This window comes from Pipra filicauda, unplaced genomic scaffold (assembly GCF_003945595.2).
Source record: "Pipra filicauda isolate LSUMZ 115617 unplaced genomic scaffold, ASM394559v2 scaffold72_size3293161_pilon, whole genome shotgun sequence".
Taxonomy (NCBI): domain Eukaryota; kingdom Metazoa; phylum Chordata; class Aves; order Passeriformes; family Pipridae; genus Pipra; species Pipra filicauda.
This window is the reverse complement of record NW_024104898.1, coordinates 1069156-1096441: the sequence shown is the minus strand read 5'-3', so window position 1 is coordinate 1096441 and position 27286 is coordinate 1069156. Positions and strand designations below refer to the sequence as shown.

General features: G+C 37.8%; 1 protein-coding gene across 2 annotated transcripts in view; it reads right to left on the bottom strand.

The window, feature by feature from the left end:
• Positions 1 to 27286, bottom strand: part of LTBP1 (latent transforming growth factor beta binding protein 1) — a 191718-nt gene that overhangs the window by 68468 nt on the left and 95964 nt on the right. For both annotated transcript variants that reach the window (XM_027735112.2, XM_027735121.2), the window contains 4 exons: positions 22015 to 22117; positions 15616 to 15687; positions 2657 to 2779; positions 988 to 1155 (listed from right to left, as the gene is read on the bottom strand). In XM_027735112.2, coding sequence (XP_027590913.1) covers positions 988 to 1155; positions 2657 to 2779; positions 15616 to 15687; positions 22015 to 22117 — 466 coding nt within the window. The remainder of the gene's footprint in view (positions 1 to 987; positions 1156 to 2656; positions 2780 to 15615; positions 15688 to 22014; positions 22118 to 27286) is intronic.

Genomic DNA, 27286 nt, shown 5'->3' with positions numbered 1-27286 from the left:
AGTGACCCAACGGTCATGCAGGAAACAATGGCTTTAAAAATCAATTGAAATGCTCTAAAATGTTGGTCACTTTCATTTCTGTAAGTCCACCTTAAAAAAAGTAGGGAATCTGCTGCTCTCATCACGTCTCTAATGCTAGCTGTGGATTTCCCAAAGCAGCTAGCTGTTTTTGACAATATAAATCATTCTAAAATACTTCAAAGAAGTACATGACCTGTATCATGGCAGTGACATCTGCAGCAGAAAATTCAAGTAAGCACAGTGGACTGCCATTACTAATACCTATGCTAAAAATACTGAAGATGCTGGACATTATGTACATTGCAACAAGCAATTATGTTTTTAAAGAAGATTAATTTGATCATACATTTGGACAAAAAGATAAAATTAAATTAATATATACCAAAGAATCTATGGACATTTAAGTTTTAAGCAAAACTGGGGAATAGAAAGTACTTAAAAGCAGCAATCAGTATCTACAATATGTGGTATCTTAATCTGTAAGCAGCCTAAATGAGGGTCGTGACCAAAGAAGCTGGTATTTTCAGAATCCTTATATACTTTAAAAACAGCAGAACTCCAAGGGAACTGATAATACAAATGAGCTTTATGTAACAAGTAAGGAATTGTTTAAGTGAAAGTTGATATGAAATGTCTAACTACAAGTTTTTATTGTTAAGAAGGCAACACCATCCTTAGCACAATTCTCAAAATGGATGGTAAAGACATGGAGGAAGGGGAGAAAGAAGAGATACTACCATGTATATCCTACTAACTGTAATATAAACTACAACCCACGTTGTTCTGTAACCTAACTCTCAAAAGCTGCCATCCTTTCACCAGAGCCTTTAATAACTGAGGAGTATTAACTAGATTTTGGGTTAATTTCCCTATATCTATAATACGGAGTGTGGAGGGTTTTTTAAAGCATGCATAACAAACGTAGGGTGGGGGGAAGAGTTTGTATTTTTAATAGGATGTTCTTACCTGTTCCTGGAAGTGGACACTTCTCACAGTGTGGGCCCCAGGCTTTGCCAACGCTGCAACAGCAAAGCTGCTTGCTGAGCTGAACAGAAAGAGGATGCATGCATTGCTTTCCTGCACTGACAAACCGGTAGCAGGGTCCTTTCTCTTCAGCAACTACAGGATTATCAGCTGCAATGAAAGTGAAAGAGAGGATGCTACTATTCAGGCAAAAAGAAAAATAGAGAAACACCATGAGATTTCCAACACCAGTTAAATGGATTAATATTACTGTCTGCAGAAGTTTTACTTCAAACACCTATCTCAAACAAGAATCACAACACAATAAAAAAAAAAAATCTTATTTTGCATCAAACACTCCTGAATTCAAGTATTTTAAAGAAAAAAAAATAATTCCCAAGTTGCCATGCTGTCACAATAGAGTTAGAATCGGCTATCTCACTTGTCCCCAAGTCCAGTTGCTGTAGCTCAATCATTGGCATTACACAGTTGTGTCAAGCTACATACCCACTAGAACATTCATCCAGAAGTAGGTTATGTCAGTGAGACTGCAAAAGCATTAAGTATCACACATGACACTTTTTTTATAAAAGAGACAATTACATATTTACATTTTGTTACACTTAATGTGGAAGAGCCAAAGGCCAAAAGCTATGACTAGTATGAGAAAGCTAAGATCCATCCAGCTTTCTAATTTATGCATCCAAATTAACGTATGGTTAACAGTTTTGGATAATTTGTTCACTTAAAAATACAAAGACTACCTGATTTTCAACATGACACATAAAAGCAAAAGCAAAAACTAACAACCAACTCCTTTTTTTCTGGTGTTCAACTGAAAAGTGATATGAAGTTCTCCAAACTGCTAAGAAACGTTCTCAGTAATTGAGTGTCATTAACTAGTAGCATTGGATAAATATGCTGGGGAAAAAAAAAAGAAAGAATTCACCTGTATCTCAAGACCATATTTTATAAATACGAAGACAACTCAGAGAAGGAGCTTAGGAGATTAGCTATTTTTCACTTGTACATATTCTTTGCAGAAAATGTAAAGTGAAAAATTTAGTTTTTCACTACACCATCTTTTCTTCTCACAGAGGTAGTTGATCTCAAAGTAAAAGCTGACTAGTATAGGCAAATATTAGCATTCATACTGTTCATAACTTTTTCTTTTTCCTAATTCTTTCTTAATTTTTAATCCTTTTCAATGAGAAGGAAAATGTGCCAAATATCAACCTGGGCTAAATGTTTAGTAATGGAAACTACTCAGATCAAAGCTGCAGAGGTGGAAGAGGGGAGAGCAGGACACAAAGATGATTTTGGCTGGGGAAGTAGCAGAGATGGGAGAAAAAAATATGTGGGAAGAAGAACTCCAAACTACTGAGAAAGACTGAATGTATGAGGAGGCTGGATGTGGCCTTGAAGGTTTTTTGTGACAAGCCAGGGAAACATAGCAAAGGTCTTGTGCAGCCACTAGTGGAAACCAACGTTTCCAGGACAAGAGACAGAAAAGAGGCATGAGCACTGAGACTGACAACGTAAAGTGAATAAACTGAGAAGATGAGGTGGGGACAGCAAATAAAAGGTGACAGATTAGAATAGTTAGGCCTGGTCAAATAAATCTTCATCTAAAATGCAACTAAGTATCTGTTAGCTTAGCACCATTACTTACGTATGCATCTTGAGAGGGTAGGATCTGGCACAAATCCCATTTTGCAGGTACATCTATAACTGCCCATGGTATTCAAGCACTCACCATTAGGGCATACTCCCTGTAGCTGACACTCATTGATATCTGTGGGAAAATTGAAAATAATCAGATGCTGAAACATGTATTAATACTTCTCTTTAGTTACCTTTTTTAAAAAAATAAGTGTAGGAGGACTGTTACAAGTTAACACTCTAATCAACACTTTTTCCCATACTGACATTTGATTTATAACCTTTTAAAACACTGCTGAGAACATAACAGAAACAAAATTACATTTATACATCATTCTTGAATACTTTGAATTAAAAAAAAACAAATACACTTTGGCTGGCTTATCAATCCCTCTTTTCCTGACTAGATGATTGCTTGTGCAGCCAAACACAGCTCACAAGAATGTTCACAGAGACAAATTTAAAGCGATGTAGTATATATTTTATGCAGGGTGGAACATTGCTTAATACATTTACTGCAGTTTTTATTAGTATTTGTATTCAACATTGCTCAAAGGTTCATTGTGCTGGAAGAAGCACAATGCAAAAATATCGTCTCTAGTCTAAAGAGCTTACTGTCTCGATAACAAGAATATGCTTCAGGAAGCACAGAACACATGTGACATGAAAAAACATGTATCTGTGGGAACACAACTTTGCAACAACTGACAACTACTTTGATAAAGTTTGCTGTTATGAGGCCACCCACACAAATGTCCCTTTCAGGGTCTCACTGAATCATTCTCCCATGACACAAGCATTGGACCTCAAGCCTGTATCATACTTGAGGTTGCATCTGTAACTCACTTAGAACAGGACCTGCCTGACAATCATCTGGATATCATCTCTAACTAAGTCAGCCAGGATTTTATTTCAGGGGAGAGTAACAACATAGCTCGGACTGATAAACAAAACCTTAAAATAATAATAAAAATAAAAGCCCATCTAATCCATAGTTACCTCTATCATAAATTTCCATGTCTCCTCTTGCAGAAAAATTGAGAGAGTACATTGAAATAGACCTACTTAAAAATGTTTATGTGTATTATTTTTACATAAGACTTCCCTCCCTATCCTTAAGGCTAGGAAAAAATGCCTACCTTGCTGGGCAAACCTCAAGTGGAAGTCAGATATTCCTGCTAGCTCCTTGAAAATCAGGTATTGGTGATCATTTTATCTAAAATATACAATATTTATTATCTTTCCTCTTGGCTCTTATAAAACCATCACCATTTTCTTTCACCTTGTTGTATACTGCTGCCTAATTCAACACAATCAATAAGGGTAAGAAGTGGAATATACAAAATATGACAGATGTGCTGGAGTTTGCTTTTGGAAACCTATAGAAAGAACGTTTTTTCTTAATTTTTCTCCACAAGTTTGGCTACTTGTCCCACTACACAGGAGTGCACAGTACAGCAGATGCTAGCAGTTACTATACCAGCTGCATTTTTTTCCAAATACTTAGTGTTCAACTTATCCCTCAGCTCTTCCAATGCTATACCTAATACAGTATCTTGACACCACCTGGATAAACTTCTCTTCTATGCACTTAGCTATGTGTGACAGAGTGATAATTTATATACTACAACTTCGGACGAAATGTGATGGAAACCACATGAATTACAAAGGATCAGCTTTGCCTCAAAGGAATTTTCAAGTGAAATTCCCAGACTACATGACTTTCTAACCTCAGAGGGAGTGGATTATTAAAAAAGGAGAATGGTATAAGAAAAGAGCACAAAAACCATCTGAAATATTCTCCTACAGCAGCCTACCTTTTGTTTCATCCAACCTTTGAGCAGGATTATATCCCATATAAGCACAGGAGTATCTTATTTAAGGACTACACCAATACAGAATATTTATTAAGCTAGACTTTTTCTGATGCACTTGAAATTTTTTCTTGAAGTTTCTTCCGTTTCTTAGTCAGACTAGGCTCTTCCTTTTGTCTTGAAATCTCAGAATATGATTGAAGGCATCTACAAAGTTCCAGTTGATCCCAAAAGGAAGATCATAATTTTTCCAATACCATTATAATTTGTGAGTATAACAAGGAATTAACTTAAATCTTAATAGTTAGTGAACTACAGATATTATTGAAATATCCCTAAATAGAAACATACTGATGCTGCTGTAAAGTTGTCAGGAGGAAAGGAAGTATTACTAACCCTCTACTTTCAAAAATCAGGCACAACAAAGACCTGATGAAAGAGAAGACTGTGAAATACCTAGAAGCTAATACAAAGCAAATACTGGAACACTCAAGAACCCCCTACTGAATTTTTCACCCATAGATGATTTGGTCCTCAAATGCTAAACCATGAAACAATTCTACTTGCTTTGATGAGCACTGTCTCTGTTGTTGGAAATAAGTTAGAGGAAGAGACTGTATCCTTGTATCCTTTACTTTGAATACAGGAAATCTTGATATCTGGGTTCATTTAAAAATAAAAATCCTCAACAAAATTACACAAATACAAAATTATATACACACGGGCAAAAAGTACATAAAGGTTTTGGAGGAAGAGAAAAAACGTGGGAGAAATTGGTACATATAATGGAAATAATTGCTTTGCTTCCTACACTGTAATAACCAGACATTTTTTTCCCTTTCCAAATTCAAAGTGTACCTTTTTATTTATAGGAAAATTAACCTATACTAATGGGAAAAAATGGAAGATATCTTCCAGGTGACATATGTAACATATCACTTTTTTGGTCACTTTTTCTGGAATATATATCCATATAGAATTAGCAGAAATTCTTTGTAGAGTGAAAACAGGATTTAAGTTTTAAATCAGCATAGAAGACAACTTATTTTAAATAATGTAAATTTGACTTGGATTTTATAGCTCTAATTTTCAAGGAAAGACTAAATCTCATTTGTTAACCATTAAAATACATTGCTCTTTGAATATATGTGATCATGAAAAATCTGGCACTTTCCCATTCTATCTAGGAGAATAATTCTACCATTCTACGTGTATTTAAGCAAGGTAAGTAATTATATAGAATAGCATAAGTGCATTTATATTTTTAATGTGTAAAATTATTGATGATGCACTTATTAGATGATAATTTCACTCTGTTTGAATCCACCTTAATTTTAAGGAATATATATGGATAAACTTTAATATTTGAATACTAAAAGTATATAGGCATGCTAAAAACGGAAAGCAAAATCCTGCAAAGACACAGATATATTTTATGTTTGTAGAACTATGTCTGTTGTTGTAATTCTCAAGCAGTTGTTCAACTTTGAATAACTTAGCTACTGAACTGAAATCCATATATATATATAAATATATTTACAGTGAAACATTAGGAGGTACAAAATTCTAGTTACAGCTTAAAGACTTCAACTAGCTGAATAACCTTGAATACCTACTAGATAAACTGTGGTATTTGGATTTTATAATGATTTTTTTTAACGTAGCTTAAACTGTAATTGTGAACTTTTGGGTAAATTTAATTTGAATATAATCTAAACAGAAATTATGCATGTTTTTACAGATCTGAACTGTATTTCATGTCACTGCTGAGGAAAACTGGCACGGGAACATAGGAGACACACTTGGTGAGACTGGAAGAATCTTCTTCTAGAGTTTTGCCTACTAATAGTGAAGGTTTCGTGGCATTATTTATTTAAGTGGTTGATTTGCGGGTAAATGTGATCTTCCTATAATTCATGAATACACAGGCATCTTTCTTTCCAAATAATTCAATTATTTTGCAGGAAATATTCACAGATGCTGTCATTATTGCCTCTGCATTCAATCTCTTTGCAGACAAACTGAGTTTGTACATCTAGTATTTAAAAATACAACATCCAATCCACATGTGCTCTGTTATTGCTATTTAATGTGGGCGCCACTACATTTAAGTTCCAGCTTATGTGTAAATAGCTAAATACCAGTGAACATTCCTTTCAGAGTCCCCAGTACAGATATTCCTCTTTCTAAATTTGTGCACTTTTTAAAGTTAACTTCATTGTGCATGTTCTGATGCCTCAGCATAACTTAATTATAGTGTATTGTAACGCCTCTTTTCCAAGTCATATCTTCTCAATGAGCTCATAGAATTACTGAGCTGATGCTCTGTGCTGAATTACGCAAGCCTATCTAGGGATTCCTCAGAAACAAGCCATAAAAAAATCCCAACCCTCCACATTTTCAAAAGAAACAAATGTATATGTAAGAATAGTGGTTATTTAACAACTTGGGTGGAAAAAAAATCCCTTCCAGATTTACTACCTACTTCACTTCATTTCAGACTGTGGTAAAAGGCCACCTATCCAAAATGTTTGCTACCGCTTGCCAGCCTGCCCAGCTATGCAAATTGCACTGGAATCAACTCGTTCAGGCAGCTGGAAAAGAAATCTGATTCAAGATTAACAGATTTTTTTTTCTTTTCAGCCCTCTATTTCTTGTATATGGACATAAATATAAGTATAGGAATGAGAATTCATTTATTCCATTGTACTAACTAGAGAAAAACATCTAAATAATCTTTTGTTGTGCCGAAGTATGAACTGATGACACTCTTGAGAAGTGATTTGATTAAACACCTTCATATACACAGAGGAAATACTATGGGGCTATGTAGCAGTACTATAAAACCATACACACATAAATAAAGCTTTCCAAAGACCAATTCAATATTGACTTTCAGTTTTTGAGAAAAGCAGAATAATGAAGTTTCCTCAATAAAAAGCCTCTGCGTTAGTGAGACAGAAAAAAAGAGTTTAAGCAAGGAGATATTCCACACAGCACCTTGCATGGCTACGCAATAAATTCTCATGCTAGGCACCATTATTTATAAAGAACTAATAAATAAAGCATTGATTTTGTAATAGTTGATGTTTGATAATGGGAATGACTTGACCTTTCTCAATGGTAATAAATGAGTATAAACCCGCTGGCATGAAAGCAGCATTGTCATTCTGCACTGACTGCCAGCCTGATCCTTTGCTGTTACTCTTCCATATTATACATGCCAAACACATGGAACTGTTCCATGGCATACTGTGCTCCTCGGTTTGGTAGTCCATCTCCACGAAAGTTGGACTCATATTTTCAGTCTGTGGTAATGGCAGGGGAAGCCACATGCCATCCCAGCAGCCCTGTTGGTTGACTCTGCTCTCACGAGTTCATCCAAATTCACAGAAGCTTTGCCATAACCAAGGTCTTGACAGTGATGCTGCAGCACTGTACAGATGAGTCTGCTGTGTCTCAGCTCCTCCTATATTCTTTTCTAAGCACACAGCTTGATATATGGTGAGGTTAGCCACCACACTCCCCTCCAGAGCCACCACAGTGCTCCCAGTTTCAAATAACCCAGATGCTGTAACCAAACTGCTGCTAATCTATCCCACAATCTTTCCCACTAAGAAGAACTTAAAACAGTCTCTCTTAACAAGAACAGTTAGTGTTTGATACCTTCCCACACATTTTTATCGGTCTTCTGGGTGTCAGGTCAGCCTGCTCTCAGAAAATGAAATGTGTTAATGACTCACTGCCACTGAATTTCCTGGGGAAAAAAGCAAGCTAAAACAACTATTTCCTAACTGAATGCTTGTCTGCTCATGTGGAGAGCGTGACTTTGAACACAGTAATATCCCTGGACTTTAAAAAAAAAACCCAAAACCAACAAACCCCCCTCCAAAACCAAAGGGAGGTGAAGGAGGAAGATGAGAGCAATATAAGATGTTCATTTAAACAAGTAAGCTTCACAGCCTACCACTCTTCTACACATGGACAGGTCAAGACAATGTGAAGAGCTTGATGCCAACTACAGCCAAGCAAAGTGTTGCAGAAGCACTTGTTGATCAGCAAAGAATTTTTTGCTACAGAGCACCCTACGAAAGCTGATGGTTGGCATATCAGCTCTGTAGTGTTTCTTTTTGGCAGCTTCCAGCTGTAAGACTATTTAGGAAGAGAAGTTCACTATGCTTTGGCTGTGTTAACTATTATAACAGCTCTTCAGACCACCCAGGCCCAGTTGGACTAATGCAGAAACACTAAGGTGGTGCAAAACTGTCTTCTCTGCCTTCAGCCTTGTAGGTCATTTGGACACATGGAGTAAGTCCCTTTTTGAAGAGTGAGCGATGCCCATATTTGGTCACAGACATACAAGAATTTGAAACATTTCTATAAAATTAAATTCATTCTTTCATTTCCAGGCATAGCACATTGAATTTATGCTCATCAAAATCATCACAGCTTGGAGCATTAAGTATTAAAATTCTAGAACTGAACATACAAGTTTATTAATGTGTTTTGGTCAAAGTTGAAATCTTCTGACTTTACATTATTTAAACCTATCTATTCATTTTAAAGAAAACATTTTTACTCAAGAAAAACAGTCTACAAATTCAGAAAAGTCAGGGGGCACAGCAAGAATTTTGAACAGTGCAAATGCAAACAAAAACAGTCTGTAATTTGTTTTTTGACAGAAACTATTGCCACCGTTCACGTAAATAATGTGGTGAATTTTGTTTTCTGGAGCACTGGTAACTTTGAAATGGTAAATTCCACTATCAAAATTGGACCAGGGTTTGAGTTTATAACTATTTTATGTTGAAGTAAATAAAATGCATTTGAAATTTTCATAAATAAGGCTGAAGAATGCTAAGAAGTGATTTAGTATTAATTAAAAAAAATATGTCTTTTGAAAGAATAGATCTCACTTGTATCATTGAGTTTTCTGTGTTACAAATTTGAGGTGATTTTTGATTACATGAATAAATTCAACTCAAAAGACAACGAACATTTCAGATTTTCAAAGTCATATTACATGCACTAAAAGAAGAAAACAATGTTTAATTTCACAATTTTTAAGAAAACATATGACAAGGTATAAAAAGTAAATATGCAACAGCTTCCAGCTAGGACAGTCATGATATCCAGAAGGCTCTTACGAATTTTGGACCAAGAAGGGGAAGTTGTAGAAGCAGGAACTTCTAGTCAAACCACCACAGCCTTGGTAGCTTCACTGAAATATTCAGAATAAACTTGTGGCTACAAAGTACTGCAGCCCGTCTCACCCCCTCTGTCTCAAGTGTCTGGTGCCAAAGGACACAAGCAATCTCAACAGTTTGAGACAGTGATTCCAGCCCTGAGCACTGTGGAAAGGTTCATTTCTGAAGGGGACTTCTGCATTTAGCTCTGAAATTCAGTCTCTACATTTATCAAAAACCAATCGACTTTGGTTAAATTACTAAGCAATAAAACTGAACAGAAAATAGTAGTCTCCTTATGATGTAAAGTGAGCAAGTTGCTTTTCGATAAGACCCACACACACTTAAGACACTTCGCTGCATTTAAGCAAAGCAAGTCTTCTAGATCAATTATATACTAATTTGCCACAGTACTGGGCAACTTCTTAATTAAAATTGACCTAGTGGTCAGTCATTAAATGTTATTTAGTAAATATCTACCTGGATAGATGTTTTCATGCAGTAAGTGCTTTAATATGCACAATAAATTAGGATGCAAATTTAGACTGGAATATATTTACATTATTCATGAAAATTTTGCTCATTCTGGTACTTATATGCTAGGCTTCACTGGGAGTGCCATCTGACTGAATGATCTCCAAATTGACTCAATATACAGACATCAGCTTTTATTCTCTTTATGAAAATCAATTACAATCAATTACCTACTAACACCACAGAAAACACTGTTCCAACTGGTTCCACTATAGGTACATTGTTAACCACTATTAATATCCTCTGTTCTAAGAAACATATAATATCCAGATTTTTCTGCCTCCATTATAGTTGATTGTTTCAATAATAACATGATTAGTGAGAACAAGGGGCAAAATAAACAAAAAACAAGGTTTCATTGTTAATTAATCTATTGCAATATTTTCTAAAATTACAGAAAAAACAGCTGCTTATTCTAAGAAATGACCCATTGATTTCTGTGAGCTAACATAACAGCAGCAGGAGAAATCAGTCCAACTCATTTTGTGCTTTTGCGTGGAATTTACTGGAACACAAGTTTGCAGATCCACACTTCTCAAACACATAATCAATGTCCAAACAGCAACCCAGCCCAGTTTCTGGAGATATATTTATTTCTCAGTACAATCATCATAAAAGAACTTCTTTGAAAGACGGTTGTTGACTTAGTAGCTAAGTAACATAAAAACCATTTCTTACAAAGCTAAGCTCTTTTATTACTTTAAAGTAGTAAAATAAATATACAACGTGCAGAGAAAACAAATTTATTACTGTATTTTAGGGACAAATGTAGGAGAGCAGAATATACCCTCAAAATTTATCTTAAATCATGATGAAGCCAAGGGAAAAGAGCTTTAAGTCCCCAGAGCACATGACTATAGAATTTGATCCATCAACATACAAGTACTAGTTTCTACAAGCTCATATACATTTTATTTTAAGAATATAGGGACTTTCCATGAACTTCCATGCACTTTTTACTTCAGTGTAAAACAACAAGTGTCCAGGTATTTTTCCAGTTCTTTAAGATAAGATTTCTAAAGTGCTCTACTGGCAATATGCTAGTTTCCTGAAAAATGAATCCAACCTTTTCACCAGCTGTTTTTTTCATTCTACTTCAGTTTTCCAAGAAAACCATTAGAGAGTAAGGAAACAGTAGTACAATTCAAAGCAGGGAACCAGAAATTAACACTGCATGTGGATTCTGACAAAGAAGTTGCAACTCTGATAAGCTGTATTTTGGCTCTAATGACAGCCTTAGGGCATCCATGTGTGTACATGTAATAAATCACCCAATTGAAAAGATAATTACTGAGGGGGAAAAGAGCTTTCTTAATAGCAATTACACTAAATTGTTCGAATTAACATACCCACAGATGGGTCTTTGTTGTCCTACTTACACATTAGAGAGAAGAATGTTTCATTATATTAGTTCACTCACTTGAAAGGAAAGAAATCAGGATCTGGTTATTAATCACACTAATACTTCTTAGTTTATGAAGCCTTTGTAGGCTTTTGACTGCAAAACCAGTGTAGAACAAAAAGTTAATTAGACTTTTAGGCCTGATTTTCAAAGGCAGCGAAAGCTGGACAATATTTAGGTGAAAACAACAATCTCCTTAAGTTGGAGGCACGGATTCAGAAATATATCCCCATTACTATTTTGTCTGGCAACCCTGGCCCTTTCTGAGCATGGACACAGCATGCATACCCTTTCAGTAAAGAATAATCTAATTAAAATGTACACTTCCATATAGACATGCTGTTCCACTCCCTTTCAATATAATTGTAAGGATCATTGAAAGAATATGAATACTCCCACGACAGCAGCTTAAACAGTTTTCTCTCAACATCTACTGCTGTAGCTCTGCTCTGTGTTAGTGATATGGACAGCTCTTTTTGCATTAGTCCTGTCCTCTTTGCTCCTAGAAAAGCGTTTCTGCTTCAGATAAACTAAGAGGACACTTTCGGCTGTCCCACTGAAAAGCACATGCTATTAACCACTTCAGGACTGAAATGCACCCTGACAGCAGCTTTCACGAATGAAGCTAGCTTTCCTGAAGAAAATTCAAACAGAGGTCAAAATCATGACTGCTGAAAGAAAATGGTAATCTTGTTACTTACTTCAACAGTACTAAATTCCATCATGCTTTGTTTCACGGTTATTTCTTCTCCCAGTTCCTTCCTTTTTTGTACCTCCTTTTTGGAGCGTGTTGGTGAGCAAATCACAGAGGAGCCATCCAAGCCTTGATAAGGCAATTGGGGAAACCTGCAACAGCCACCACCTCTGCCCTCTCCAGAAAGTTAAGAGATTGTGTCCATCCTCAATTCATCAACAGCCTACTTCCTGGTGAGATAATCCTACTCCCATTTGATGCTTAAACTCTAGATTATAAATTCCCATGTATCAACTACAAGTTATATTTAGAGTTTACAGCTTGCTCTCTTCTGGGATAATGACAGCAGTATAAAACAAACTATTTTAAAGCCTCATATTTCTTGCAGTGTTAGTTATGTGGTACAAAAATGTGTCAGGGGAAAATCTATCAAAATCCAGTGCAAAAAACAATAACTAGCCTACCAGGTATGGATCTGTTTCTGTACACTACCATGGCAGTACTTAGTTCCCTCAAATGCTCCTACCCAGAGACATATGTTCTCCCTCCCTTATCAGCCTGCCACTGCTTAATGAAACAATTTCCTGGCCTACTACAGGCAACCTTCCACAAGTACCAGACAATTTTTAACCATCTGTAGACCCTGACTAAGAATCTTAGTTTCCATGGAATAAGATTTGCCAACACCTACAATCTCGTGAAACAAACTGAATGCCCTACACGCCTTCAAATGCCTGCTGGGTTGCTGCTGTCTAGGAAACCATTGTGTGGGGTTTGTGATCAACTACTGAAGGTACCAAAAGCTCCCTTCTCTCCTGGATCATGCTCAGAGAGATGCCATGATGGCATCACGGCACCTTCTAGACACTTTCTGTGCTCAAAGTTAGAATACCTCTCTTTTGCAGACTCCGAAAAACCTCACAAATAATATGCAGAATGAGACAATCTCCTTCAAAATAGCTGGAAACATCTTGCTGAAATATACACACCACCTGTGTGTTTAATTTGAGGTATGAAAAGGTGGCCCATTTATGACTCACCCTCACCTCCTTCACCTTTTCACTTTTCAGTTCTCATTAGTAAGTTACGATCAACATCTCCCCACTCCTTTTATTTATTAGGAGGACTCTATGGTTTTTCACTGCAGAGCAGGGAGCAAGCTCCTGAGATGCAATTGGCAGCTCTCCTCCATTTAGTTTTTACTATTTTCACCACCTCAATTTTCTCTTGCAGTCTTCCAAATGCTCCTACCCCGCAAGCTGGTAAACCACTAGGTAGAGGCCAGAGCAGCAGATCGGCTCAGGTGGCTGTACTTGCAGATAGCAGCTCAGATCTCCCTCAGCAGTGAAACAGCATGACGTTTGTGTTTAATGCTCTAGGAACTTTATTATTTTGGTTGGTAAATGATTTCTTTATGCAACTGGCTATTGTACATTCCCTCATCAGAATGTTAAGTGAAAGTTTTCAGTTAAATAAGATTACCTTTATGTCCAAAATGCCTACAAATATCCTTTAACATCAATTACTCTTTAATTTTATCCTGCTCTCCACCACCACTACTCTTTGTTGGGACCTCTTTTACCCTTGCTGTATCAACAATGATTAACAAACCTGACCACAGCAATATCAGTCTCACTTGAACTCATTTTTCCCTTATTTCCCAAATCTCTCTCCAGAGTACCATTGCAAGACTGCTCACATCTTCTCAGACCTCCTTCTTGTTTGCTTGTGCTGTGCCAAACAAGTCAGACAAGCAATTAAGGTTTTTCCTACATCCTCATCTGGCACCTCTGTCCAGTGCTCAAAGATACACAGAAAGAACAACCATATGCCTATGGGTATCTCTTCAGCTTCATCAGATAGAGATGCCATAGGCCAGGAGAATGTAAATGTCCCAAGCCTTTCTTTGTAGCTTCATGATCATGCAGATCCCACAACCCTATATGTTTTGATAACTTCTGTGTTTACAGCCAAGGCGGAGAGATAGACAACAGGTTAGCAAAGGCATATAGAGCTTTTGGAAGACTCCATAAAAGAGTCTGGCAAAATAAACACCTGCAGAAAAGTACAAAGATCAGTGTTTACAGAGCCATAGTGCTGTCTACTCTCTTATATGGGTCTGAATCATGGGTCATTTACCACCACCACCTGCGTCTCCTAGAACGCTTCCATCAACGCTGTCTCCATACAATCCTAAACATCCACTGGTCAGACTATGTGACTAATACATCTGTTCTAGAACAGGCAGCAGTTACAAGTATTGAGGCCATGCTGCTGAGAACACAGCTGCATTGGGCAGGGCACGTCTCAAGGATGAAGGACTACTGCCTCCCTAAGATCTTGCTCTATGGTGAACTTGCCACCGGCTGCCACAAGAGAGGAGCCCTGAAGAGGAGATACAAGGACTCCCTGAAGCAACATCTCAGCCTTGGCCACATTGATCTCCATCACTGGTCTACTCTGGCCTCCAGTCGGGAGGTCTGGACACACTATATATAATGCTGCTGCTTCCTTTGAGAACACGCACAGGATAACCATCAAAGAGAAAAGACAACGCAGAAAGAATCATGTCTTGCCAATACCATCCAAGGAGTCTTTCTGCTGTGCCTTTTGCAACCGATCTTGTCTATCTCGCATTGGCCTTTTCAGCCACCGGCGCGCTTGTAGCAAACGTGGGTAGAGCCCTTCCCAAATCTGCATTCACAAAACCTAGCCATGAATGTTTACAGCTAAGAGATAATACAGTCTAATCTTGGAGTAGCACAATTTATACACTGTCAAACTCCACACATCCTCACCTGCACTATGCACAACCTGGAAGTATGGGGGTCACTGCTTTACACAGCAGCCAGGTACACATGCTTATAATCTTCATCTTGCCAGGGACACTGTCTGGCTTTTCTCAGTACTGTTGTGTCTAACCTCTAAGTCCAAAAGGATTTTTCTCTGATTACTCTAAACTTCCATGACTATAAAAATTATTCTATATTGCTAGTTTCCTCTGATTTAACTAAGTGTACAGATTCACTGCTCAGCAAAAAACCTGACAGAACAATGTCTTTATACTGAAGAGCAAAGTAAATGGATCCTTATGAAATCATCTTTATACATCATCAAAGAAAATTAAACTATAAGTAAAAGTTTGAAAAGATTTTTGCCCTGGAGGCAAAAAAACACGCTATACAGTTGCCAATATTTGGAAAGAGCTAAAAGTAGCCTCAACATTTTTTCTCATATACAAATCAATAAACTGGATTTATTCATGTAAGTCATAAATATCAAAGAATCTGTCACAGAAAACAAATACACAAACACAATCAATTGTGGACACTATCATACCTTGACAAAATGTAGCATTGATCCTCTTGTAGCCTTGTGGGCATTCCATCATAGGACTGTATCCATGGTAAGCTGAAGAAAAAAATTATATCAGTTAAAAAATGCTAATTTATATGCTTATTTCCAGAGCCTGACAGCCAAATTATCATATAACTATAAAAAAAAAATCCAAGTTTTTTTGATGATGCTTGGTTAAGCATAAAAGATAAAAAAATTAAAATTAAAGGTTGTACAGGTAACCTTAATTCCATCTCTTTCCATATGTTTACCACTTGAGATTTCAGTTATACAGTCAAATTTGTATTTTTTACAAAAACAGAAACCTTTGAAATCAGAACATTATCATTCATCCTATTTGTCCTCAAATATTCAAATAACTACTTTTGCAAACAAGCTACAAATATCATGCTGGGAAAAGATAAAGTTGAAGATTCATCATGGAAACTCAATGATGGTTTTATAACTGAAAGTAGCTTTAGAAAGCAAAAGTATCTTCAAATGTTAAGCAAAATTGTTGGGTACCAGTTCTCCTGCCATATTGAATTAAAAAAATACTTGAAATCCAGAGCAAATAGATACAAATAAACTTTTAAAATAAGGGGCGAGGGGAAAGAAAAAAAGGGCACATCTGTGACTACAAAGCTGTTGAATTTTAGAAGACTGAACTTCACTTACTGGCTGATCAGTGCAAACTGTCACAGACATAACATTGCAAAGTAAAGACTGAATTCAATTTTGGCAAAATAGAAAGTGTTCAGTTAATCAGTTTTTTATTTCTCTTTATTGGTTTTTTCTTCCCTTAAGGTTGCTTTTGAGACTACAGAAAACTATGTATTGATTCTTAAACATCATAAATAAGAGCAGTAACTTCTTTGTATGGTTATGCACTAAAATCTAACTTCTTGACGAAGTCCAGTAAGTTGTTAAACATATAGGACTAAACTTTTGGCACTATGATCACATATGTGCCTTTGTTAAGAGTCAAGAGAGTTTTTCATAATTTGCTACAACAGAGATCCCTTACATTTTGTCACATCTTTCGGTTTCCTTTGAAAGTGTTCTAAATGTTCAGTAGATAAAAAAAAAGAACTTAAACCAAACCAACCAAACAAAAAACAACCCCAACAAAAAACCAGATGCAGTACTTTTCATCTTCACTGTATATAAATTGTCAAATAAGACAGAACAACTGAGTAACAATGTTGTTGATTGGCTTCACACTACATAGTGCCTGAATTGCACATTTATCCCTGCAGCTTATTTTACAACTGGTAACTGGTTAACTGTAACAGTGGGGGGGAAAAAAGGGAAGAAAAACCTAATAATTATTTTAATTACTTCTAAGGGTTTTCCTATTATTTGGAAAAATTTAAGTCATGATCCTGAGTAGCAGCTTTTGGAATGAGATAGTTTTATTTCAAATTGCTGTGACTTATTTAAAATAATTACTTAATTAGAACATTAAGATTCTCCTTAGATATTGCAAAAATTACAAAATGGTTAAACACAAAAATAGTACGGGCTAAACCAGAGCAACAATATTATTAGAGTTTTGAACACATATTTTCCATCTTTACATTGACTACAACCATTTTAACTTAACCCAAAATCTGGAAATTTTTTCTTTTAAAGTGGCAGCTACAATCTTTTCACAATTTTAACATTAAAACCAGTTGAAATTTAAGGTGAGATTTACAAAAGCACAATGGTCTAGTCTCCCCAAAAAAATCAATGAAACTCCTAATAGTCATGTTGGCAGAGTCAGACTCGTAATTGCACTCATTACATCCTAACTGATCTGTGTTTGCCATTACAGACCCGATTCAATTCTCACTAAAACCAAGTGAGATACCCTGCAGTGCAGCCTTGATGAACAAAAACAGAGGAAGAGCAGAACTCTTGCAGTTGTAGATGGAGACAAGCCCATAAGGTATGCCAGGCCTTTTCCAGTGCTGCAACACATTTTCCCTTCCAGGATGACTCAGCTGCTCTAGAAAGTGCAGTGGTGGAGTGAGGTCAGAGTTTTTTAACCTCTCCCTCCCTCCTCATCCTCCTACTCCCACACTGAACAGGAAATGGCAGCTTATTAGCAGCTGTTTTCTTCCTTCTACAAAGAGCAGAAACGTTAACTGGGTCACAGTAGAGTAAGGAGCTTGTTCAGTGATGCCTAGTGATCCATGTGGGAGCTGGATGGAGTCCTACATTACTTACCCTTTATACACTTAGACAACCTGTTTGTAATTATTAACTGTTAAGAAGCCTGACCAATCATAACATTTCCCATGTAACACAGAAGTGCACTTTATCTTAAACGTCTTCTGTAGAAGCCCTCAAAAATGGAGATCTGTTCCAAAATTTCTTCTCTTGGTTTTCAGTAAAACTGAATAACCCATAACCTTACAGACATGGGAGCTGTCTCAGGCCAAGGCGCTTAATTTTGCAATAGGACAGAAGCCCTGACTGAGCAGTGGCTGTGACCCAAAATATTCAAGTACATCTCTACAAAGTGACAGAGCCCTACTTAAGACCATGGGAACAAGACACACATAAGCTCACACATGTCCTTAAGTAGCTGACTGAAGTGAGAAGAAAAGTGCCTGCTAGTGAGACTGAAGCATATGCTTAAATATTTTGCTAAAGTGTGTTACACAAAAGATTGCAACCTGACTACTATTATTACAAAAACAGGTCAACCTTAAACTGTTTATGAAGCTTAAAACCATAAAAGCAAAAGGAAGTCTGTTTGCTTCCAAAAAATTTACAATAAAAAGGGTAATACCAATTTACTGAAGTATCAGAACAGGTCAAAATTATATGGGACTAATGTGGGACTAATTTTGCCTGTTGAGACACTGCCATAGATATCACTTAACAACAACTTACTAATGATTTACTTGACTCCCAAGTTTTTCCATCCAACATCATATAAATTTATACATGTAAATATATATGCATACTCTTTCTACCACTGAATCATTCTCATTGTTGTAAAAATAAAAATACTTGATGAACATAAATCCTTCAGAATCCACTCCATACTTCCATTAAGTCTTACAATAAAGTTACATTTATCTTTGAAAATTGTTTACTCTACAGAAGCATAACACTTTGATACTGGCATGAGGTTTAGTTTGACACCTATGCCCTAAGGACACTTAGGCCCAGATTCAAAACAGATTTAGAGGTTCAAGTTGTGTGCCTAAGTTCAAACTGATCATCTATAAAATTCTAAAATGCTGTAAGATCACTCAAACACCTTCAAAACTCCAAATTTATCACCTAAAGTTCTTAGAAATCTGAAAATTCACCATTTGCACCCATGCAGGTTTGCCATAAGACATGGCATGATTGAATAGCATCACATGTAGAATCATTCCTAAATCAAAGCTGGCCTAGAAAAAACACCTATACCGCTACCAAAGCTTTAATGAATATTCCTGAAGCATACACCTACCAAATTATGTTCTTGATATAATGCAGTGATATAATGACACTGCATTTTAATCTGGAGAAAACAGACAGTGCAGCCTTCTCCTTCTCCCTTCTTAAAACAATAATGTACAGTGAGAACTCCCACCTACAAAGATGAGAAATGTATCCGATTATGTCTAGGAGAAACAAACGCTTACTTTCCAGGAATGCTTTAATCAGAAGTAGAGGATTATTCCAAGTGACAACATTCTCTGTCTCCTCTTGAGATCATACAGTTACATTCAAAAAAACAATTCCAAATTGAGCCAGAAAGCAGGAGTGAGCATGACTCATACCGTAAGTAATTAAGGACTCTGGGAAAAAGACTGAGTTACTAGTCCTGTTCCAAGAATTGTTCCTGCATTTTATGGGTTAGGGCATCTCCTCATAGGTATAAAATGTAGATTAGAAATTATTCTGGCAGATAAAAGAACTCTGAAGTGTCCCATCTTGAGCAAGTATGCTAGCCATTAAGCTTTTATAACAAAAAGACATTGCTCATCTCATTAGCATTTTAAAAAAAAGTATTCTTACTCAGTGCTTCGAAAAAAGGGTGCTGGACTTCCTTTCAGGAGAGGTTTTTAGGTTGAGTTCAGGCACTTTTCTGTACCCATCTAGGAAGGATCTGTGGATCAGGATTTCAGACCTGGTTTGCCCCAGTGTTTCCTTGATTGCTTGCTCTTAACACCATGCCAGACATGTTGGTATTAAAGATCTGCCTGACCAACACATCGACTGTGGATTCCAGGCTGAGACAACCAGTGTTTTACCTGAACAATGAAGAACTAACAAGTAGACTTCACTTCAAACCAGAAACCAAAAAATTTGTATTAATAGTTCCAAACAGTTTTTGGTTGAATCATCCCAGAAACTACAGACCTGTCAGTCTCACTTCAGTGCCCAGTAAAATCATGAAAAATATTATTCTGGGAAATACTGAAAAACACCCGGAGGACAACGCAGTCATCGGTCACAGCCAGCACAGCTTCATGTGGGGGAAGTCCTGGGATCATCACGTCCAACTCCTAGCCGTGAACAGGACAGCCCCAAGAATCACACCATGTGCCTGAGAACATTGCCCAAACGCTTCCTGAACTCTGTCAGGCTTGATGCCGTGACCGCTTCCCTGAGGAGCCTGTTCCAGAGCCCAACCACCCTCCGGCTGAAAAACCTTTTCCTAATATCCAACCTAAACCTCCCCTGACACAACTTCATGCCATTCCCTCAGGTTCTATCACTGGTCACCAGAGAGGAGAAATCAGTGCCTGCCCCTCCATTTCCTCTTGTGAAGGAGTTGTAGACTGCGATGAGGTTTCTGCTCATTCTCCTCTTCTCCAGGCTGAACGAGCCAACTGACCCCTCAGCTGCTCCTCTTACGGTGTTCCCTCAAGGCCCTTCAATGTCTTCATAGCCCTTCTTTGGATGCTCTCTAATATTTTATATCCTTCTTGTATTGTGGTGCCCAAAACTGCACACAATATTCAAGGTGAGGTTGCCCCAGTGCAGAGCAGAGCGAGACAATCCCCTCCCTCGACTGGCTGGTGATGCTTTGCCTGATGCCCCCTCGGACATGGCTGGCCCTCCTGGCTGCCAGGGCACTGCTGACTCATATTCAACTTGCCGTCAACCAGGATCCCCAGGTCCCTTTCCATGGCATTGCTTTCCAGCATCTCATTCCCTAGTCTGTCTGTACATTCAGGGCTGTCCCATCCCAGGTGCAGAATCTGGCACTTTTCTTTGTTAAACGTCATACAGTTGGCATGCATGGCCCTGTTAGAAACTGTATTTACATAATACAGGAATAAAAATTCAGGTACCTGAGTCTTATTAACTAGGAGGCTCTCTCCCCGAAGCACATCAGAAAATAAACATACTCTAATGCATGAAAATTAAATGCTTCATAAACTAGCAGATCAGACTGAGTCAGCATAAATTATGTCAGTCTCCTATGGAAGGAGGAGTCAGAGAAATAGAAGTAAAAGTAGGTTTTCTGCTGGAATTGTATTTATATCTACATTAAGACTTGCCAACAAAAACATGCTTCCAAAAAGATCTAACACTGAACATGTTTCCAACATTGCTATCTGTACAAATAACAGGGTCCTAGATGACCTAGATAAGAATGATTGCAATCTCCTGCCCTATTTCTGGCCCACTAAATGCAGGTCCACTCCATCTGCAAAACCGAGATTACATTACCTTTACACATCTTTCATTTAATGATGAAAATACGACATGACACAGGAGTATTGTTATTCCTGTGCAACAATAACATAATTCACAGAAAGTTCAAGAGGCTATCTTCACCTATCATGCAAAAAATTTGAAATTTCTTTTTCCTTATAATATGATATCAAATCGTAGTAAAATGGTGAAAGAAGTCTTTGTCATTGTCTAATTGTTGGGGAAGATATTTCAAAAGCAGAGGAAAAAAAGTAACTGACAATTTAGAGCCTGGAAGATCCTGGCTCCTAACTTGAAAGTTCATCTGCAGTCCCAAGACGTCACTGCATTCTCTCCAAGCAGTAACTGGCGCCTCTATAATTTAAAATTTCTGTGCAAACTTAAAAAAAAAAAAAATAAGTCCAGCTGGAAAAGGCAAGATGATTCAATGTGATTATTCTTCCTGCACTGAGAAAACACAACAGTCCACCACTGACTGAAAGGAGGAAGAAGGGGAGAAAAAACCCAACAATGTCAACTTTGCTGGCTGCACTGAGTGCCTGCATAATGTAACCCTGCTGGCATGCAGGGGAATTCCAGTTTCTACAACCTGTTCCTAATCAAATCATAGCACATTCTTTCTACTAGGTTCCTTTTGTTGTTTTTTTTTCTTAAAAAAAAAAAAAAAAAAAAAAAAGAAAATAGTACTTGAGGGGGAAAAAAGGCATAAGCTGATCCAGAGAATAACAACAAAATAGCACTTACATGGCTTCTTGGGACATTTCTGGCACTTGTTAAAACCCCAGGAAGTACCCACGGTTCCACAGCAGTCTTCTTGCTTGGAAAGGCCAGGAAGTGCTTTGCCACACTGGAATAGTCAGGTAAAGAATACTCTGGTTAGTGATACTATAAAATGCTAACTTCTAGTACAATGTTTTTTCAGTTATCTTGTGTCAACCTCTCGCTGAGACACTGAAGATTCACTGGACCTCTTAGCTGAGCTTAAATGGTGCCTATGCATTGCAAAGGCTCTCTACACAGGCATGACTCAATTAGGGGACATTATTATCTTCCCCTGTGTCAACTTGAAAAGAAAGAGAAAGAAACAGAAGGAAACAATATGCCACAAGAATGAGTGAGTATATTTCTAAGGTAGTAACTTACCACTGGCACCTATTCCCTACCTTCTTCCTCATCAAAACATCCCTGTTCACTTTTTCAGAAGCTATATAAATTGTCTCAAACACCTAATTACTCTCTTAGAGAAAGACAAAAAGTATGACTATCGTTTTTGTGTTATTTCCTACTAAATAGCCTCAATTTCCCATCAACTTCTGTTTAATGTTTACGATCAGTTACTGAAAACTGCCAAATTTAACGACAGATTCTGCTGCTCAGACACTGAAGATAACACATGTAAGATGACTAAAGTAGAAATTAGTGATGTCTGTGTTACTCCAAAGAACTCTCTCCCTCCCCATGCAAATATTCAAATTAATCATGCAATAATTTCTGAGGTCAATTGTCATTCCCCCATCAATAATTTCCTTATTCTACTTTTTATTAAAAAGAATACTAATTTTCAGAAGCTTACAAGGTACTAATTATGTTCTTGACTTTTGCAATTTTCTTCCATTTCTCACGGTAAAGAAAGCTTAAATGTATTTCAGATGCAGATGTTAAAAAAACCAAAACATCTAAACTTGCCACTCAGGTATAAAATGTAACACACAATGCACAGGAGAAGTTCACAACAGCTGCCCTTAGTAATACTTTCAAAGCAAATGCTGTTATAAATAACCACTGCAGCAAACAATTCAAATGTGCCAAAGTGTGAATCCTCAGTACAGAGTGAATAGACTTTCCCTAATCTAACTCTGCTTTCTGACAGCATATAAACCTCTGACCCAAATGCTCACGGCCACTTAGCTTTCGGCTCAAGATAGCTGGCTCATCCTATGCCACAGGCTGTGGCCTTGCAGTTGCTTTCACTTCAGCTAGTAACCTAGTCACTCTGCAGTTCAGATTATGCTGAATGCACAGGCACTGACAGCTTCCTCCAACTTTTCTAAAATTTTTCTAATGTGCTCTTGATCATATGGGCACACATGAGCCAATGATGTTTCTGAAGCAGAGTTACTCTCTGTAGCTTCATAGTGTGACTAGTAACAGGACAGCAAGCTACCCCACATCAGGGTTCTGACTCATCAGAGGGTCCCCTCTACATGGGGAGGGCTAGCAAGGCATCATCCCAGCCATCTTCTCTATCCCTTTCTCACAGATACTACCCCCAGGCACCTCCTGAAATATCTCTGCAACAAAGCAGCCGCAGTACACTATTTAAACATCAAACTGCAATGTGCAGCCTGCAGCAGCTCAGCACGTACTGCACGTGAAACTTAGACATCTGTCAAGGGATGTGCAAGAAGCTGGAAGCATCCTCCATCTTAATGACAGCCACACATGTCAAAGTTTTTGGCACTACGGCAACTTAGCACAGTTATGGTGTGCCTCTGTACACCACCCATATACAGGGTACCACCACTTGTGCTTTGAGTCTCGTTTTAGGGTGACACATGAACAGCAAAAACAAGAGTGGTCAAAAAGATTCAGAAAGACTGCTCAGTTATTGTGCAACTTTAGGAGTCTATTTTCAATTGCTGTCTGCAGAGGGTCTGGTGACAAATTTTCCGATGTTGCAGGGGGTGAGAAACAGTCCTTGCCTGGATGGTTTTTGGCTGTGTTAAAGTAGCAAAGTATCTAAGCAAGTCTCACCTTCCAGATACTGGCCCAGGCTTACATTATATGAACACATCTTTCAGCTGTCTTGCACTAGACTGACCATTCCTGATCAGTCAGAGTCTGCTGAGTTGTTTCCAGAAGCAACTCTCAGCCTGGTACTTCACAAAGACTATCAAGATGCACAAATGGGGAATTCTGCACAACTCCCTCTGCTGTAGCAGCTCGGTTGTTTTGAAAACTGGAACTAGCTCTTCCAAGTGCCCCTAGCTAGATGATATACAGATTGTGCTGCAGTTCCCAGAAGTTTAAAAATCTTTCAGTGGGGGGAATACTCATAATGCATCCTCCAAGTGGCTACACTAAAACTTAGAGAATTCATATTACATCCTTAAACAATGCTGGTTTTCTCAACCTGTGTCCCAGGTGAGCATGCTCCAAGAAGGACCATTTTACATTATAACCACAGCTATTCAGTTTTACTTTATAATTACTGATGTTCAGCCCTTTTCCTAGAACTGAGACTGCTTTTTCAAAGGCACTTATTGAAGTCATACACTGTGGCTGTTATCAAGAGTCAGCTAAAGCATGTTGCACTCAACTCTTCTTCCCCCAGTGTATCTTGCTTTTACAACTCTCCTCTTTCTGAAAAAAAGTAGAAGGAATCAAGGTTGGTGCTGCACCTCCCCTTAGGATCTCAGAAATGGAGCCTTTGGGAAGTGAGGCACATTACCTAAAACCCAGTGCTTCTCTTCAAGGTCAAAAGCCTCAAGGACACATTCCAGCAGTTCACATGTGTCAAGGCAAGATTCCACTAACCTGAGAGCCAACATTGCATCATGAACTGGCCCTTTCCCCCCCTCCCCCCCAGAATAGAAAAGGTGTCATTTAATAGTAATAAATTAAAAACATAAAAATTAAAGAAGGATGGGAGAAAAATAAAGTAGTGGAGGAGGAGGAAGATGAACTGAAGCCTACTTATAGTTTAGGTGTGGTGCTACAGCATTTGCACTCTACCAAAAATCATGATCTCTGTGGTCATAACTTTTTCAAATTTCCATATAAAAACCATGAGCAAAAATAAGGATGCCAAAGTCTGAGTCATCTGGCAATTGTAGTTTGTAGTCCTGTCAGTAAAAACTGGCAATGATTAAAGCTGCTGCTCCCACTGCCTCTATGGTGAATTAAAGCTTGAAGAATCAATGATAATTTGGTTAACATCCAGATCATTGTAGAAACTGGCCAGTGAGAAAAAGCAACTGCCACATGGGACTCCCAGTGCTGTAAGATCTGTGTAATTTTGGAGCTATGTATCAGAAAACATGACTGCTCTGCAGAGTCCTAATCCAAGCAGAAACAAAGAGTTCTTCTACGCCTAGTAAACCCTGATTTTTCTGATACATCTAATAGTGCTTCAGATACTCTCAACACTCAAGTCACTGCACAGTTTCCTAGCCCGCTGCATTTTCTTAAGGTACTCTCCCCCTTTCAGAACGCTTAAGCATCTATGAACTGAAGCTCTGTTTCTACAAGTCTCAAAAACTTTTATAAGTAATTTCTATCCACTTAAAAAGTCTTACCCACTTTCTATTACCAAGAAGAACTCATTGGTTTTTCAGCCAGTCTTTTCCAGTCTCTGAGTCACAAGTGACTGGAAACATCACTTTGGGGAATTCACAACTATTTTTTAGTTTATCTGACCATTCAACACAACTCCAACACACACACACAAAAGCCTAAAATAAGCAGGAAAGCTAAACAGGCATTCAGCTTGACTGTCCATGAAGAAAATGCCATTCCCTAAGTTTAGGTTTACAACTTTCTGTCAGTCATCTTACATATACTTTAAACTAATCTAGTCTGTATTCCTGAGGGGTCCTGGAAAAGAGAACAGATTTTCATGAATGGTATCTCTGTCACAAGCTTACTCGATCAGAAGGCAAAGAAGTCATGAAGGTTTCATATAAAAGAGTCCGACTGTGCTGAAAGAGGCTCAGCAGTAGCAGCAGTATGATGCACACATGGTACTGCTATAAAACAAAGTTCTTCCTGGGTAAAGAGCTCACAGACACTGAAAGTATTGTTTCGAATCCACATATTTTTCCCCATGCGTGCCTGGGCTTCTGTGCCAATATTTTATATAACTGAAGGAAGTACTGAATATTCCCACTGGAAGACTGAAATTCTGGCTGACCCTGTGCTGGTGCACGAAGGCCACCCCAAGCCACATCACCTCTTTATTACTCTGTCCAGATTACAGCCTCTGCCCCATCTCCACAGTCTTGGAGCGCTAACAGTTGTGTACTGCCACCAGGGTTTCATGTGTTTTCCAATGCCAAGGGAAAAGGAAGGATTATATCCTCGAAATCCCTCTGCTAAGGCAGTAGAGGAAATTTATTCTGTAAAGTGCAGTAGGGAGCCCAGTCTGGCAATTAGTCTCAGGGCAACCACAGAGGATTTTGGCCAGGGGACCACAACATTTCCTGGGACTCAGATACCTGCGTGACCCATCCACAAATCCCTGTCACAAGCTGTTAGTTAAAACCACTATACAGGCATAAATAAAGGGGTGTCATACGATTAACTATGATTGAAATTGATAGGTGCTTTGCCTGAGTTAATAGCTAATGACTCCGGGATTCAGCTCAAAAGACTGTATTTCACATACCACAATAGGAGAAGTGAATGGATACACTGTTTAACTTTCTGTAAACTATTCAACAGGCACAGACCTCGGATTCTTGCTTCTTTTTTTTTTTTTCCCTATAGGCACGACAAACAGAGTAAGAAACCTCAAACTTAGTAAACTGCATTACTGAAACCATTAACGAACAAACTTAATTAGCTTACTGACCATCTGAATGACAGGTTGTTACAAATGAAGAGTATTATCCCATGTACCACTGGCTCACTAACAGGCATTGTCTCATAAGCAGAGGAGAGAAACTTAAATATTTCCAGACTTTCTAGAAGAACTGGTAAAGAATTTGTTTTGGCTTAAACAGAACATTCTTCATAGGCAACTAAAAATTATCCAGCTTCCTTCTATTTGAGTAATTAAAACAGTGTTTGGAGTTTTTGGTATCTGATACATCTTTAATCTTCTGATATTTCAGAGTATTGATCTTGCAAAGAAACTATTGCAAAGGAAGCATTAATCCTGGAAATGAATCCACATCAATTTCTGACAGTCTATTTGTTTAAGAACTTCAGAAGCCAAACCATGAGCTTCAAGGAATTCCAGACAGTTATTTTATTTTATGAGATGGTATTTTTGAGACTATTCTAAAGAAAAAAG